The 18,303-nt window shown below is 45.5% G+C and overlaps 1 protein-coding gene across 10 annotated transcripts in view; it reads right to left on the bottom strand.

Annotated features, from left to right (window-relative positions):
* Positions 1 to 18,303, bottom strand: part of CCSER2 (coiled-coil serine rich protein 2) — a 649,443-nt gene that overhangs the window by 162,666 nt on the left and 468,474 nt on the right. For 6 of the 10 annotated variants that reach the window (XM_086922035.1, XM_086922033.1, XM_086922034.1 and 3 more), the window contains one exon: positions 1,377 to 1,463. The exons of the other annotated variants lie outside the window; for them this stretch is intronic. In XM_086922035.1, the coding sequence (XP_086778161.1) occupies positions 1,377 to 1,463 (87 nt within the window). The remainder of the gene's footprint in view (positions 1 to 1,376; positions 1,464 to 18,303) is intronic. 10 annotated transcript variants of the gene reach the window in all.

The raw sequence follows: 18,303 nt of genomic DNA on the forward strand, positions 1-18,303 counted from the left end.
AGAGGGACAAATACAAGAAGAGGAAGGCAAGACATCGAAATAGAAACAAGCAAAAAATAGTAGCAATAAAGCCAGCCAATGGTAAGCAATGGGAAAACTTGCACACACACACTCTAAGCTCACAATAGGTATTTGGCAACTAGGCAGCTTGCACTCTGTAGGCTTGATCTAAAGAGTAGTGTGGTAAGGGTACTTGAAATTTCTTGCGGTAAAGTTTTCAAGATCAGTAACCATTTTAAAACAGTAGAATGTGGGAAGCAACTTAATAGGACAGCTCAGTGAGTTAAGTGCTCATTGTTGACCAGTTCAGCCTTTCAACCTTTTGAGGTTAGTATAATGAGTAAAGCTTTGACTGAGTAACAATATAAATAAAAATGCTATGTGAAGAGCTTTGGATAAAAAGTGTCAAACAAGTAACAATATTATTGTTACTACTATTGCCTATTGCTATTATAGAGGCTAGTATGCTGCAAAAATATTTAAAATCCTCCCCTTCGAAGCTTCATGTAGTAATCTTAACCGACCTCCGCTAGTGGAATTAGTTATACTGCTGCCAGGTACAACAGCGTCTTTGTTTTCTAGATCCCTTGATTAGAAGATATGGGAAATTAATAGCCTAAGGAGTAGAGCAGACATTAAAAATGTTGGAAGGCAAAATCTTTGGCCCAACACCAAAGAGGTCAACAAATCTTGATTCACTGGCATGGGGCCATTTGGGGGCAAATTGTGCTCCTTCTGGCATTGGATGCCATCTGAAAGTTGGACGTGGGTTTTCCTCAACTTTGAAGAGTTAAGAAGCCCTAGGTGAAGTACTGCAGGACTGACTCGTAGAAGTGGGGCCTCCAACTAGAGTGCTTGGGCAAGCAGTCTTTGAGGAAGACAAAAAATGGTTTGCTGTGGATGGAGCTCGCCTTCTCGCATATGGAGGATTTTTTTGGGGGGAGGGGCACATTAGAGTGAGAAGAGAGGGTTTGCAAGTGCAAACTGAGAACATCTGCAATACATTCAATGATTGTGCAAACTAAATATCTGCTATACTGGTGTTTTAACTATTATGCTGTACATGCAAACTGGAACACTACAACATCACTTTATTCAGATTGTACTAATCTGGAATTTGCGTGAACTAAGAAAATGCTCTATAGCGAGATTGTACAGATGGATAACATGTACTGTATGTAAACAAAGGACAATGTGCTACACTTGGACCCTCTGATCCTGGGACCATGCAAAGAGGGAACATTTGCTATTCTGTCACTTTAAGAACAGGGTATAAATGTAATTTTGAGAATATCTCTAGCGGTGGGATTTTTCATCAACCTAAATACAAGTGTCTGTGGAATACTTCCTTTTGACAACGATAAGATCGTACTTACAAGCTGGTTCTCTAATTGTCTGATTCTGTCATCTTTTATCTTCGCTTCCGCTTTAAGCTGTCTGATCTCATTGAGCAGATCGTCAGCCTGAAGTAAAAACAACACAAAATTGGCAGTGTGTAGTAGAAACCTATACCAAGAACTTGGAGTAAATGAATATTAATGATCACAAACTCCCAAGAAATGTGGAATAAAAAAAAATGCTTTCAAGTCCCACAACAAAAACATACATCAAATATCAAGGACTGTTCCTGAAACATGCACATAGGTGACAATGCCACAGAACACATGTAGAACGCAGAGAGTAAGATTAGAATAAGAGGACAGAATGATCTATTTGAAGTTGGTAGGTTCAATTCACTTTTTTTTTAATTGATACATCATAACGGCACTTGGAAGATGGGTGTGGGTAAAAGTACATGTATTTCATTCCGTCTGTGAAGAGACCTGGCCTCCTTGATCAAAGGCGGCTTTTCCCTCAATCACAGACGCCTACTTTTCTGCTGTGAACCCCCGAGCAACAGTCTACATCTTAATCACCTGAAGACTGATGCAAAGGAAAACAGAGCATAGAAGTCAAGATAACATATAACACAGGACTCACCCCGAACGCTTGTTGTTTCATGCCAATTTTGAAAATCCAAAAGAATGTATTTTTAAATCATATACAAGTGTGAAAAAATTAAGCAAATCACCAGGAAATCACTGATATTGACCATTACTGCTAAAGGAGTAATCTCAACATCCCCAACAAAGGCATTTTTCAATCCTCTGTAGCTAAGGAGTTTGTCCTCAGCTGCGTTGTCTGAAAAGGGGCCTTTTTGTCAACAGTGAGAAAAACTGCCACCAAATCTGCATTCCTGCAGCGATATATCATTTGGGGTCTCAGTGGACACACGTTCTGCATTACTGGTGTATGATGTGAAATAATCCAACTTAAAAAAATATATATTCTACTGTGCTGTTCATCAGGTTTTAAAAAAAATGTTTAAGTCCCTAAACAGGGGAATACTGAAAGTAACAAGTTAAAAGAGAAAAAGACAAACCGGTTCATGTATTTTAGTACATCGTGGTCTGCTGAATATTCTGAATATTTTTTTAAATAGAGCTTGAAAAGACTTTTTGTACGTGAAAAGTTGACAATCGACACAACGGTAGGGATTTTTTTTTTATATCTTTGGAAAATGTTACCTACTGTGTAACCATCTGTTTGTAGCATGTTCTTGTTCCGCATCTTCCCCCATCTAAGGTTGGGGCAGGAAGTCAGTAACTTATTTAAGTCACAAAACCTGCTGTGACTCCACTCTTGGTCCACAATATACCAGCACACAAGCTCCACTCCAGGTTGTTTTCCGTTCTGCAGGCGAGTAGTGAAAGTGGATACAGTGTTGAAGACAGTAGATACAGAGTATAGTGAAGGGGCTAAAATGGATTAGAAAAATTATGACCATCGCTGGCTTGCAGGGCATAGGGTGGGCACAGTGAATCTAAAGTACTACACGCTATGAATAGTTGGTTACCTGGTAAGAAACATTTTCCATTCGTAGCATGTGAGGCTCTCGATACACATGCTTTGCATTCATTATGAAGTGGTCCCTCTCCAAAGCGGTGCTTAGATCGTAATTGCAAGTATTTGAAAGACTGTTCTTAGGACTGATTGGCCAACTAACGCTTGCTGACGTGATATAATGTCAACACATTCTACTGGAACCAGAATCTGTGTCGAGCGACACTGATCGACTCAGTGTCAACAGAAATTAGGATTGGGCCTAAATCATCGTTGGGGACCGGCAGCTCCTTAGGCACCGACTTCAGGACAGACGCCGAGTAAGTTTGCGTTGACACGACCGGCGCCATCCTGGATACAGATCCTGAGGCCCAATCGGCACTTTGACAGGAGCCAACAACGTTGAATCCGATGGGCCCATTGCTAAGCAAAGGGGTTGGCCCACTTAAATGGGTGGCGCATGGCCTCGTAAAACTCTTTGATTTGAGTGGGGGTCAATCTGGATGCCGGAAATGGAGGGAGGTGTGGAGTCTAACCTGGCTCCAGCTCCGCAGAACCTTGCCTAGAGCATTAGTGTTCCTTACCTGTTTCGTCGACAGACCACAGTCGAGGTGAAAAAGTCAGCTTCAACAATTTCTTCTTGTGCCTCTTCTTCGAGTCTACTAGGGACCTTGAGTGGGATGAAGAACACTTGGGGCTCCAGGAGCAGTCCCACGATCACCTCTTCTTTGATCGGGACCAGGATCTCCACAGAGGCTCGCTGGATGGTTTTGACTGCTGGACCGCAAGGTGCTTCATAGTCTTCTCCCGCAAGGTCTTCGGGCAGTGGCCCGAAAGTCCGAGCACAACTTCGAGTAGTGGTCACACTCAAGACACCAAAGGCAGATGAGGCTGGATCGGTAACCGACATGGCACGGTGACAGGCGCCACACGGTTTAGGAACTATTTCCCTCAAAGACATCCTTCAACACCCGATGGAAATAACAAAAAAGTTAACAAAGTCGAAAAACACCAGCCAAAAAGGGACAGAGGGGTAGCTCTTCCCGGATCGGCGCATAACTGAAGCAAAAAGAAAACAACAATCCGCACACGTGAGTGGTGCCTATATAGGTGACTGGGACGTCATAACCAATGCTAACGTCACAGACAAAGTCACACGGAGCCGAATGGAGCTACTGGATGCCACGTGCAAGGGGTATTGCTCTAGCAAAATGTGCTGGATCCAGACTCCTGGGAAATTATGAGGTATGGAATCTGCAGCTAGAAGTCGATAATCAGATTAGCCCTTGCAAGTCATATTGCAACACGCTCCATGTCAGGTCCAGTGAATAATAAATGAGTAGTTTGTACTGCTCTTTTATTCCTTTTTTAATGGGATTTTGAGTGCCTGTGTCCCCGGGAAACCTACAATTTTTCTTAAAATGTTGGGGCCACAAGGGAGTCCCAAGGCAACTGTGGACCCTCAGATGCAGCCACATTCAATGGAGACACGCATCAGGCAACAGCATTTTAAAAATTATGTTTACCTCTGGGTGCCCACCTGGGGCAACGTATACCTCTTTTTTTGTAGGGGACCATAAGGGTAGGACCAGGGGCCCCACTGCCCCTCCAGATTCCTGGCAGCAACTCCAGTGTATGGGTCTGTGCAGGACCCAGACACATTTTATTTGTAAACAATGGGTGCCCCAGTACCTCCTGGGGCACCCCATAGCATTCTTTTACGTTGGGGGCTGCGGCGTAGATCCCTAAGGCCCCCAGCAGCCCAACAGCTCACCTGTCAGAGCTCATCCCAGGTGAATATGTTGTTGATCATCTTGAATCACTAGGGGGGCAAGGTATCTATAAACTGCCCCTTATATGTTTTATTCATACTTTTTAGTAGGACAAAGGACTGAGACACAGAGTACTAAAATGGCGGTTGCCACATCTTGGTTTACATCCGCTGATCTACCGCTATGTGATATATATTCAAAGATTTTGAACCTTCATTTTTCAAAAACTGCTGAACGGATTTAACGGATGGAAAAATAAATGGGGAAAACACATTTAGGGACTTCTATTTCTTGCCCCCAAGCAGACGGATCACCCCAAAACTTTCAGAAGTAGAACTACCCAGTGGCGACCACAGTTTGATGGTTTATATATAGGTGGGTGGGTGGATGTGTGTGTATACACATATTCACTCAAAAAAAAGGTTACAGAATTTTTTTTTATTTGAAAATACTTTATTAAGACAATCAAGTCCATTACAGTGCCAAGTACAAGAAACAGAGAATTGTGGGAGCATAGATAGGTTCAAATGAAATTTAAGCAAATAAGCAGTATATCATTAAGTGTAAAACAGATTAAACTTATGACATACTATCTTTAAAATATGACGAGCTAGTGCCATAGACAATTAACACTGAGAATTTGGCAAGTGTTGGGACCGAGCTTGGGCGAGGCTGCATACAAAAGCTTCAAACTATCACATAAGATGTGTGTGTCTTTGCATAAGCTAATCTGTTTACATTTTTTTTATTGTTTACGATGTAAAACTTCGGAGGAAAAGATTTGTGGAATTTTATTACAGTTGGTGCGTCTGCAAAGTAAAACACGGAAGTTTAAACCCAAGGAATATTACTTTAAGTGCCTGCTTCACTACATGGTGACTACTTACAGTGACCACGTAAATTCAGCCCAACCTCCATTGTCCACTATAGAGTATCTCATGATCTACATTTAGCCATAATATCAGTGCTTCCAGGTCTCACTATAGCCAATCCCATGGTTTAAACATGTTCTGGCAGTCGTCAGTGATGTGAAGAATGGTAATACGTAAGGTTGGCTTGCCTTGGGCGATTGTGAGCACCTCAGCCAATCCCAGTGGTTTGTACAGAATTCCGATGTGCTCATTGGAGGTGGAATCAACATGTGCCTTTACAATATTCTAAATACTCACACAGACTTGTCTTAGTTACAAGTGGCGGGCGTAGTAGCGAAGTACGTATCTGGGCATATCTTGCTGGCTGAAGAGCGGGCCTGAGAAAGTCACACGCTAGGCAGTCAAATTTGAGCAAGGCTGACCCGAGAAGCGTTCTGCAACTGCTACGCCCGATTCTGGAGAGTGGAGTAGTAACAGCGGTGCTTGTTGGTAAGTCCGGAAAATAGTATGGGAGTTTGGGGGTAGTGTTTGCTTCGTTTGGTCACATTGAATGATGGTCAGGCAATGCAGGACTTCGAGTAAGATTAGAACAAGCATTGGCATAGCCAATAGGTCTCGCTTTTGGGCCCCTATAAGTGTTTAGCCATGCAACAGTTGATATTGTTGCACCAAGGATATGGTGCAGCTTAAATAAATACTTATAAGGTCCTAAAAGCGAGACCTATTGGCTAGCCAATGCTTGTTTATAAATGAGGTGAAGAATCGAGATTTGCCAAGATGAAGGGTTGGATTCGGTGATCATAAAAGTTTTTAACAGATTTTGCAGGGAGGAAGACCAAAACTCTGAATACTGATGCAGGGAGGCCATTGGGCCAGGGAACTCTGTGGGCTCTGCTTTTCTGAATCAAGTTTACTATTCTTGTGGTCGCATATTAGCAGCATTGGTCATCTTTTGCCACAGATTTTCCTTGCACAAATGTTTGCTTGCTGGAGCAGAGTAGTTGATTGGAACATTTTGTTGAAACACAGTACAAAGAGTTGACATGTTTGATCCAATTTTTAGGGGTGACTTTGTTTCCGTTTATACTGACAGTTTCTAGCCCCCTACTGAGACTGTTTATGATGATCCAAAAATCCTTTGGGTTTTTATTTCAAAGGCCAAAAAATCTCAGCCTGAATTGCTTCCTTGTACTTTTCTTTTGCTAGCCCAATTTTCTTTTTTTTATACTGTCAGCATAAGGTGTTTGGACTACAAGAAGAAACCTTTACTGAGGAGAGGAACCTGAAGAAACTGAGGAGAGACTATTCCCAAGCTGAAGGGCTGATTGGGGGATTGGCCTGCAGTGGTTGCCTTACTGCCAAAGGAATGAGAAAGGAACTTTGTGTACTTTGCTTTAAACTTGTGAAGGATCTCCAAGGGCTTGGAAAAGAGCCTGCCTCCTTCTGAAGTCTCAGGGACAACAGACTTCAACCCCTAGCTCCCGAGAGTTCTTTGGAAGTGCCTGCTACTGTTTTGGGCCTTCTGAGGAACTGCGTGTCGCAAGGAGCTGGAAGCGCGACTCAATGAGAAGAAGCGCGTCGCCGTCGTTGTGCCTACCGTCACAACTCCTAAGAAGGGTGTCGCTGCTGGAGCTATCGCATTGCACTGCATCAAGAGAAGAATCTTGCAACGAGGTCGGAGCGTGTCGCCATCGCTGTGCCTGCTGTCGCAACTCCGAAGGAGGGTGTCGCCAATGGAACTGTCGCACTGCACCGCATCTAAGAAGAGCACCTCACAACCCTGAGAAGTGAGCCGCCGTCGGAGCTACTGCCGTCGCATCGTGGATGTCGCCGCTGTAGTTTTCGCATCGTGCGGAAGCTTCACGCATCGTGGCAGAAGAGTGTCGCCGCTGGAGCTGCTGCTGCCACATCGCGGAACAATGGTGTCACCGCTGCAGTCCACGCATCGAACTGAGAACTTCTCGCATCCCCGAGAAGCGTGGGGCATCTGGAAGATCTTCATGTCTTATTTCTTTGCACCTGAACTTTGCCGCATTTCCCTTGCTGTGACATTGCTTGTCGTGGAAGCACACCCCGCAACCTAAGGTACATTGACGCAAAGTGTTGCATCTAAGAACTGAACTGAACTAAGCTTAATCTACCATCTTAAAGTAACAGTATTGTGTATTTTTGTCGTTAATGGTCTTGTGGTAACTCTATATAAAGTCTACTTATTTTTTATAAAAAACCTGTGTGGTGTCCATTTGTAGAGTTGTCACTGGGTTACAGTATGTGGTCACAAATGCTTAACACGCAACGCCTCTGAGATAAAGCCTGTCTGCTCGTGCCAAGCTACCAAGGGGGTGAGCAGGGGTTATTTTAGGAGTGTAATCCCCTTATCCTGACTAGAGGCAAGGGTCCCTATTTGTCAAAAGTACCTACCTGTGCCAACTAGAGACCCCCAATTCTAACATACACATTTAGCAGAAAAAGTTTACAGTTTTTGGAATTATAGCTCCAATTTGTTATCGCAACGCATAAAAGATCTTTATGACCGGTAGTGTACTCAGAGACTGCAAAATCTCAGCAAGTTGTCAAGAAGATGGACAGACCACCCATTGTGTAACCCTTTGTAAGCAATCTGGTGGCAGGAGAAACAAACTCACATTACCCTTCTATCAGTGTTTCCATATCACGCCAGGATTCCTGGATACATACAATGTTATAGGATGTTAAAAATACATTGTGTCTGAGTCTTAGAATATTTTCCAGTTCTGCCACATTCAAAGAGACGAAATACATGGTTACTGAATTGCTCTCGATGCTTTTGTTTAGGTTAATATGAACTTTGGATACAAGTCAGCTTGAGTGGGGCCTGGCTAAGATGAAAGTGAGCCATCACCGAATCCTGGGACCTGGGGATGGCTCACTGGGGTTTTTCTACTAATGGTGCAGCAAACTTGGAATTTCTACCAACCTGATTGTGCGTGGATACAATTAATGATTGAAGTATGGTAGGCAGTATTGACTGAAGCAGTCCAGCTGCATTTCTTAAGATGTAATGGTCTTTGAAACTGCTCAATGCCCAGTTGGCTGCGAGTTCTATCATGGTTAAGTGGGGGCTGGCTGGAGGCTTGATCCTATTCCTTATTCAGGAAAGCGGTTGGATGCAGAGGCTTTGTAGTGAGGGTTATCAATATGTTCAAATGTTCCTGGATTTCCCGATTTTCACAGATTGTATTAACCGCGGATTAGGTTCACCAGGTCACTTCATTGGCTTCCTTGTGCGCTAAAATATTTGAGGGTGAAAGTTTTCTTGCAGCAAAACTGTTAATATTTATATGGTAGTGGTCTGGGTGTGAAGCCAAGAGTTTAGCTATGTTACCCCAATTCAGAGTTGTGCGAAGTTGGCCTGATATGTGATGTCCACTATTCTAGTGGGCACCCTGTATCAGTCCAAACAAACCCTATGGTGATGGTTGTAAAGTCAACCTTATAGACCAGCTAATCTAGTGGTAGCATGGACAAAGCAGTCTTAGGCTAAAACTTCAGAGAGCATGTGAAGCCAGCTGTTTTACCATATGTAACCCCTTGAATACCAAATGAAAGGACACCACACAGGTTATATATAAAATATATATGTATTTATTACTAACACAACCCCTCTGAACTCTTTATGAGGTCAGAGGCACAAGCACATAACAAGATACTTGATTATCATACAATAAGTTGCACAAAATACAGTTGAGCCCTAGGGGCGTTGCAAACCAGAGTCTTGGGTCAGAGCGATTGCTAACTTTTTTACCTCTAAGATCAGGCTGATCCAGGACTCCTTCCCCTTGCAGGAGCCAGTGGTGCCCTGCCAAGCGGAGGATGCTCCGGCCGTCTTGTCCAGTGCAGGCCCGGTTCTGGCAGTCTTTCCCCCTCTGTCCACTGCTTCATCGTTGGATTTGATGGCCTGTCTGAAATCCGGTTCACCTCGTGATGCCTGCCCCGCCAAATTTATGGCGAAAATGGCAGAAGTCATTAACCCATATGTGAACCCCCTGCTGAATTGTTCTCTCGAGCAGGGTGTGGTTCCCCAGATATGGAAGCAGGCGATGATCATTCCCTTGCTTAAAAAGCCCGGACTGGACACGGAGGTGTTGGCGAACTACAGGCCTATTTCGCTTTTACCCGCTTTCGCCAAGATTCTTGAAAAACATGTGCATAAGGTGCTTGCCGATTATCTGGAGTCTCATGATCTACTGCACCCCACTCAATCCGGATTCCGCACCAATCTTAGCACCGAAACAGCACTTTTGGAAGTTTCGGAGGCGGTTAAGGAGGTGCTGGATTCAGGTGGCAAGGCGATGCTGGTGATGTTAGATCTGTCGGCGGCCTTTGACACCGTCCCCCACGCAAGACTTTCTGAGATCGGTCTAAGGGGGACGGTGCTCAGCTGGCTTCGTTCGTTCTTGGCGGGCCGTCGACAAACGGTCTGGGCCTCTGCCTGCTCCGCCGAGATGTCGCCATTGGGTGTCGGAGTCCCCCAGGGCTCAGTGCTGAGCCCGACTCTATTCAACATCTTTATGACCCCTCTGGCGGCTCTGGCGGAGTCTTTCGGGGCTCAGATCGTTTCCTACGCCGATGACACCCAGCTCCTCTTTACCTGTGAGAGTGGTGAGGATTTCGACGGAGAGAGTATCCGGGGTTGCCTTGGGGCTGTTTTTAATTGGTTCCAACATAACAGACTCAAGTGCAACTCGGATAAATCCGAGGTCCTCTTCTTTGGGTGCAGTTCAGATCCGGATTGGAAGGTGTGGTGGCCAGAGAACATGTTTCCACCAGCAGCTTCGTCCCAGGTGGCTAAAAACCTAGGGATTAAGATCGATAATGGCTTAACACTGCGCTCTCAGATAATCGGTCTCACTGGCACCTGTTTCAGCCTGCTCCGGATGTTGCGCAAGTTTCTTCCCTTACTATCGGAGGTGCATAGGAAGATAACAGTGCAGGCTATAATTGGCTCGAGAATGGATTATTCGAACATTCTTTATCTCGGCATGCCAGAATATCTGCTTCAACGGCTGCAGGTGGTCCAGAACTCGGCAGCACGGGCAATCTTTGGACTATCTCGCCGTGCCAGAGCCTCGTGCCTCCTGCAGTCACTGCACTGGCTGCCCGTCCGGAAGCGGATAATTTTCAAGGCCTTGACTTTGGCACATAAAGCTCTTCATGCCTCGGGGGCAAAATACCTTCAAAAAAGGCTTGCCTTTTACCACCCGGCTAGGCTCTTGTGGTCCGGATCTCTGTTTCTCGCCACGGTCCCTCGTGTAAAAAGGGCACGCATTGGAGGCCGTTCTTTTAGACTGCTGGCCCCCCAGCTATGGAATACGCTTCCAGTGACATTGTGCAGTACATCAAATTTACTGGCATTTAGAAAAGGTCTCAAAACTTGGCTCTTTACTTCTTAGTTGTCCCCCTGGGGTTTTTTTCTGGATCTTTTTTTTCTTTTTCTGCCTTTTATTTGTTATGTTATGAGATAGGTGTGCAAACCAAAGCGCCGGGACACTCTTCGAGTAGCCGTGCGCTATACAAAACCAAGAATAACATAACATAACATAACATTAAAATTGTGGTATAAGAACCATGTCACAAACAAGGAATAGGCCTAGGGCATCACTGGGGCTACACTGAACTACCAAAGGTTAGGAAGCAGGAGGCCCACGGGAAGCTTGTGCAGTGTCTTAACACACACGCGGGCTCTCATAGGAATAAAATGGGAACGTAAGAGTCAGAAACTAGTTGATTTGGGACACTTCCGGATGGACTAGGAGAAAGCTACTGAAAACTAGGACACTTGGATAGTCAATATCCACAGGAGCACCGGAGTACTCGCGTTACCTCACCCACAGGAGCCGGGTGCATAGGTGTCAAGTTGTGTCGGGTTTCATCGCTGAATCCTATGGAGACCTGTGAAAAGGTGCTGCAGGCGACCAGGAGAGAAGTGTCCGGTTGGAGCCTAGGGCGGATCGAGGATGAAGAGTACCTGAAAGCAGAGGGGACAGAGTCTGGGTCACTAGCCAGTGACCAGGAAGGAACCAGGCGATGTTGTGAAGCTTGTCTCTGCAGCCACGTGGACCAGGAGGCGTCGAAAATTACCAGGAGCTGGATATGGACTGTCCCACGAAGGATCTCGCTGTTGGCGGTGTCGGCTTCCGGATTGGAGTCAACAAGCCTTGGCAAAGGCAACCCACGCAGGAATCGAAGATGGCTTCTGTTGCAGACCAGCAAGGTCTGGGGGGCTTCTCCTTTTCAGGGAAGCAGGGGCCAGCCTGGAGCAACCAGACAGCGGTGTAAGTTCAAAGGTTCGTTGTCACAGAGGCCACTAGCCAACGGGCAAGTGACCGGACAGACGCGTCTAGTACAAAAGTACCAGCAGGCCCCACGCGACACTCGTGGAGTGTGGACGGCTGTGCGTCGGTGCAAAAGGTGCTCGGGCTGGGGCTTATCAATACCCAATGCACAACTTCGAGGGTGCCTCAGAAGCTGCACAAGTAGCAATGAGCAAGTTTTACAAGATGGCCGGTCCCACGTCTCTCGTCGCCTCCACGGGTCTCAGCTTTGCTGTGGATCGGGTCGATGAAGTCTGGAAGTCCAGTTCTTGTCGGGCTCTGTGTTCGGGCGGGAGTGTCGACAAAGCAAAGCGCAGATCGCTGGATGGTGCCTGTTTGCACAGGGTGGTCACTCCTTGACCACAAGAGAGATTCTTCAGTCTTCTAGTTTCAGTTCAGGATAAATCTAAAGTCTCTTGACTTAGCTCCTACCTTTATACTGATTAAAGGGGCTGAATTACCTGCTAGGTCCCGCCTATGGGTGGGACCAGGGAAGGGGGTGGTTACACCCCTTTCCCTTTGTCCAGTTTCGCACCAGAGCTGGGGCTGGTGTGCCCCAGCAACTGGTTTCAACCGGACTATGCATGGAGCACCATGTGTGTGTGGTAAATATTTGATTTACCGTCTTAATTTCTATGCAGGTAAGTACTTAATCAATAATAACTCAATCGGAAAGAAAGACGCAGAGTCCGTGGTGTTAGAGTTCTTAGGGGTTTTATTCCTTAAAAAGGAATGGTCATGACCGGATATCTGGTTCCTGCCACCACTAAGGGTGCAGGAAGGGATAGAGCAATATTTTATTGACAATACATAGCTTATATACTTGAGTTACATTATAAAAACCAATATAGTAGGCGTAACAGCTGAGAGAAACAAGATAAAACACACACGTGGTCGTGATACGTAATTAAAAGGCGTGAACTAGGCGTGAACATAGAGGTGTGTGCTAGAAACGTCACAGGTAGGTGTCATAAGTGGGTGGCAACAAAAACAACATCTTGCAATGTCAGCAGAAATCTGAGGCCTGGATGCGCGCGCAGCTGTATGACGTGTGACTGACGTGAAGCCGAAGGGTACAGGGGACTTGACATTTTAACTAACGGAAAGAGACAGAAGTCTGGCATGTCAGATCAACTTGTGCTTCTATCATATCTGATATCTGATGTTTAGGAATTGAGCTATCTGGACGGAAAGGTCTCTGGGGCAGAAGCTATTCTATACTGACTGTGAGTGCGTGTATAAGCGCCTAAGTGTCTGCATGAGAAGCGTGGGGCATGGGCCTTCCAAGGGAGCATGGTAACAGAGGCTATGAATTACTTGCACAGAGACAGTAAGGCCAGGCCCTTCGCTCTGCAGCTGGGGGAATGTTTACTTAAACTAGTAGGCAGGAATGCATCTTCGGAGAGGGAAACAGATAACTCGAAGGTTGAATTCATTCTTGGCAGGCAGCAGGCTGAGCTAAGCGCGGTGGGCCGCGCTGAAAGTAAGGCAGAGTTCACAGGTACAAGGGCAGCCTGGGCTGAGGCCTTCAGAGCCAGAAGGCAGGGAAAAAGGCTCGATGGCAGAATTCCGGGCCTACTTTGCCAGAGCTGAAAAACGTGTAAAGTACACCACAAAAAGACGTTGGCATGGCATACTTAGGAACGGACTATTCAACCCATTCAGGGTGGGTCTGAAAGAGGACATGTTAACGTTGGACGCAAATGTATTTGCGTCTTCATAGCTGGCACAGGAGGGAAGTTACATGCACTTTAAACTCGTACATGGAGACGGTGGGGTACACGATAGGGAACATAACTTGATCAAAAATGTATATTTCCTCATTCCCTCCTTGTTCCCTACGGACCCTTCATGATATCTCGATCATCATGAATCGATCAGTCTGTTCTTGTAACATCATTTGCTCGTCTCTCTTCCGTTGTCGGTTTGAGAGAAAACTGGAATGTTCAATGCACGATGTGGCGCACAGTCCACATATCGCCGGCCCACACTGTAGGCACAAGCAGCAACTGAATACTATGACAAGGCCAATGCCTAGGAAGGATAGGATCTTCCATCCCCAAGCGGTCAACGTTGTCCAGAACCAACCGGACCAAGTCCAGGTGCCTGGATTCTGATGTATCAAACTTGCAATCTTATGAAGACGTGTAATAGCTTTGTATACAGATGGCGCGTTTTCTGGAATGAAAACACAGCAACTTGACCCGATGACCTTACAAGCTCCACCTCTATCTGCCAAGATGACGTCAATAACAAGACGATTTTGAAGGACAACAATCCGCATAGCAGACTGCTCCTCTGTTAAGTTACCTAGGGCGGAGGCAGTTTCATGTACTACTGCTTCAAGTGTTCTAGTTAATCTACGTATTAATTTACTGTTTTGGACGGGACCTGTGAAGAAAAAGAATCCTTTATTGAAATCTGTGTATTGCTCCCATGCCGTTTCAGTATAGTCGACAATCGGGAGATCTCTTCGGAATCTATCTTTTACTAGATTTGTATTTCTATGATAATCAGGAGGAGCTAGGAAAACAGGGGGCAGGAGAAAAGCAATGTAACAGGTACCATCCCAATCTGGAGGTAAACGTATGTATGCGGTATGGCCACAAACAAAGTATGAATGACGTGTAGCTCGGAATGAGGACCTACCCTCATCAGTGAATTCGACCACAGTAGTACATTTACTATGACCTAAGTGTACTGAACCTTTCTTTCTAACACAAAGATGACCAGTGACTGGTAATACTGACATAGCGGGGAGAATGGGTGCAGCTTCGGACTCAATAGTAAGGACCATGAGGTTAACTGTGTAATTACCTAATCCATATACTTCGTTTTCTAGATCAGTTCCTATTCTAACGGATCGTCCACTTTTATCAGGGTAACAGACGTCGAACAGAACTGAATTCAGGTTTCCCCAAACCCAGCCCCCTTCGCGGGTAACAGCAATGTCAGAATCTAAAGAATTAATCAATCTACTCCATGCACCACAGGAGCCATTGTGAGTGAAGGGATACGGAAAGAGGGGCAGAACTCCCTTGTATTTCTGATGGGGAGGGAGTCGGCCACATATCCAACAGTTTGTAGCATTGCTCGTCTGATGGGAGTGATGTAACATGCTAATGAATGTGTTGTTGTGCAGCGCAAGTCTGTAAGACAATTCGTGAGGGGGTAATGTACTAAAAGAATGTTCAGCAGAAACATTGTAAGCAGATTGTTCACGCTTGAAGATAGGGTAATATATAGGAAGCAATATACTCGCCACAATAATCAGAAGACTTAGAAAAAACATGATTAATAAAGTCACTATACAGTGGCTGCAGAGTGATTTGCAGTATGCACGTTTCTTGAATTCTCTCTCTCTCTCTCTATCTCGATCTAGGGGATACATGTCAGAAACTATTTAACCGATTCACCTAGGGGAGGACTTAAACAATTAAACTGTCTGACTTGCTAGATCGAAGCTTCAGTTTATACTCTTCTTGGGGAGTTTTCTCTCGTTCGGGAACCTTAAAGTCACTAGGTTTAATACAGTCTTTGGTGGGGGTGGACGAGTCAGGGTCTGGTTTCAGTTCATTGCATTTTTTAATATGACTCGTATGTATCCACCCCTTTCTGCCTTCCACTTTGATTGCTGTCCTCGTAGTGAGCAGGACGGTCTTCGGCTCTTTCCAGCGGGGTTCCAGCGGACTTTTCCTGTCAAAGTTCCTTATGAAGACGGTGTCACCTGGTCGGACATCGTGCGGCTTTACGTCAGTGTTGTCAGGGAAGGCTGCGGCAACCTGTGAACGACATGATTGGAGTGCAGACATCAAGGAGGCAAGGTAATCTGTCAGCATATTACAATCGACATCAGTAATTTTCTTAGGCATGGGCGTCCCCCACATATTCGGTGGTCTGCCAAAGACCACTTCGTACGGGGATAGTCCTGATCTCGAATGGGCAACCATTCTCATATAGAACAATGCAACTGGCAGGGCGACTATCCAGTCGACCCCTTTCTCTTTACAAAATTTAGCAAGGCGGGTCTTTAATGTCTGGTTATGCCTTTCTACAAGGCCTGCGGCTTCGGGATGTCGGACACAATGGAATCTCCACTGATATCCTAGCAGAAGGGAGACATGCTTCATGAGTTCGGATGAGAACGGCTGTCCGTTATCTGAGTACACGACACGAGGCAGGCCGTATCGTGGGAAGAATTCTCGAACCAGCTGCCTGGCAGTGGTCGGGGCAGTGTAATCTGAGACTGGGTATGCTTCGGTCCAACGGGAAAGTGCACAAACAACTACGAGGACATATTTGAATCCCCGACAACGGTCCATCTGGATATAATCCATCTGGAGGACTTCAAAAGGGTGGTCGGGAGGATGAAATCCACCTTGCTCTACAGGAACGCTTTTACCTGGATTGAACTGACAGCAGATCATGCAAGTACGTACTTTCTGTTTTGCTGCTGCTCGTAAGTGTTTGTTGTACCAGAGGTTCTGTAAACTGTCTAACATAGCTTTCTCTCCTAGATGTGCAGGACTATGTGCTGTATTTATCATGATTTGGACCATAGAATCGGGGAGAAACCATGTAGATTTTCCCTTTGTGACCCATCCTTGATCTGTCTGGATCCCTCCTAGTTCAGTCCATTTCTTTATTTCATCTGGAGTGGCATGTGTCTGAATATCGATTACGTCTAGGGTGGGATCCCTGACTGACATACACTGAGTTGGTACTATTGTCTTTGTCACATCAGTAGTCTGGGTGTGAGTCAATGCTGTATGTTTTGCTGTCTGGTCTGCCAGGTCGTTACCCTGGGAAACAGAATCTGTAACCTTAGTATGTGCTTTACACTTCATGACTGATATGCCCGAGGGCAAATGTATTGCTTCTAACAGTGCTTGAATGAGGGAACCGTGTTGGATCTTGGCACCATGAGAGGTCAAGAAACCTCTTTCTTGCCATAACATTCCGAAGTCGTGTACGACTCCGAACGCATAACGGGAATCAGTGTATATGTTAACATTTCTGTTCTTGGCTAGTATACAAGCTCGGGTCAGAGCGATGAGCTCCGCCGCTTGAGCAGACAGTGTGTCAATACGATGTGTTTCTTTAACTTCAGTTTCAGTGGTCACTGCATACGCGGCCACTAATTCTCCTGTACTTGTTCTTATGCATGAACCGTCCACATATAGTGTCAGGTCTGGGTTTGTCAGTGGAACATCTGTTAGGTCTCGTCGAGGTTTTGTTACTGTATTAATGATCTCTATGCAATCATGCGGGGTTGGATCTGTCATAATTGTAGGTAACAATGTTGCGGGGTTCAGAATGCTACAGCGTCTGATTTCTATGTGTGGCTGGAAGAGTGTCAATTCATAACCTGTCAGTCGTGCTATAGTCAAGTGTTGAGTCTGGGTTCTGTTTAAAAGAACCTCTACAGAATGTGGAACTTGAACTGTTAATGGGTGTCCTAAAACAATTGAATCGCTCTGTCTGATTGCTAGTGCTGTTGCTGCTACTGACTTCAAGCACGCAGGGAGTGCCTGAGCTACTGAATCCAATGTACTTGAAAAATAAGCGCAAGGCTTATGTGAACCTGCTTGATCTTGAGTGAGGACAGACAATGCTGTACCCTCACGTTCTGTAACGAAAAGTGTAAAAGGTTTGCTGTAACATGGTGTCGCTAGAACTGGTGCTTGACATAAAGCTTTCTTTAATTCTTCAAAAGCCTGTGTATGTTCCTGAGTCCAAGGGAGGACAGTCGAAGTCGCTGCCTCCTGTGTTGTTAACTGGATGAGTGGTTTAGCTAGAAATGCATACTGGGGAATCCATTGTCTGCAGTACGAGGTGAGGCCTATAAAGGCCCGCACTTCCTTTTGTGTCTGGGGTTGTGGCATATTTACAATTAACTGAATGCGATCGGGAGTGAGCTGTCTCCCCACTTTGGACAGCAAGTGACCCAAGTACACAACTTGCTGAACACAGAATTGTAGCTTCGAAGGAGACACCTTGTGTCCCTTGTCGGCCAGATAATGTAGAACTGTCAGTGATGCTTGTTCACATTCGGGCTCACTTCGTGCGGTGATCAGCAGATCATCGACGTATTGCAGTAAAGCGGTGTTAACTGGCATAATGATACAATCAAGTTGTCTTTTCAGTGCTTGGCTATAGATGCTGGGGCTTTCTGTGAATCCTTGAGGTGCGCGTGAAAATTTGAAACTTCGTCCATTTAAACTGAATCCGAAGAGATATTGGCTCTCTGGATCAATAGGTACACTGAGGAAGGCGTTCTTGAGGTCAATTACAGTAAAGAACGTTGCTTCTGAATCAATAGCAGTCAATAGGGATGAGATGTCGGGAACCACAGGGTACTGTGGAATAATGCATTTATTCAATTCTCTTAAATCAATCACCAGCCGATATACTGGCGGTGCA

This window comes from Lissotriton vulgaris, chromosome 5 (assembly GCF_964263255.1).
Source record: "Lissotriton vulgaris chromosome 5, aLisVul1.2, whole genome shotgun sequence".
NCBI classification, from domain to species: Eukaryota; Metazoa; Chordata; class Amphibia; order Caudata; family Salamandridae; genus Lissotriton; species Lissotriton vulgaris.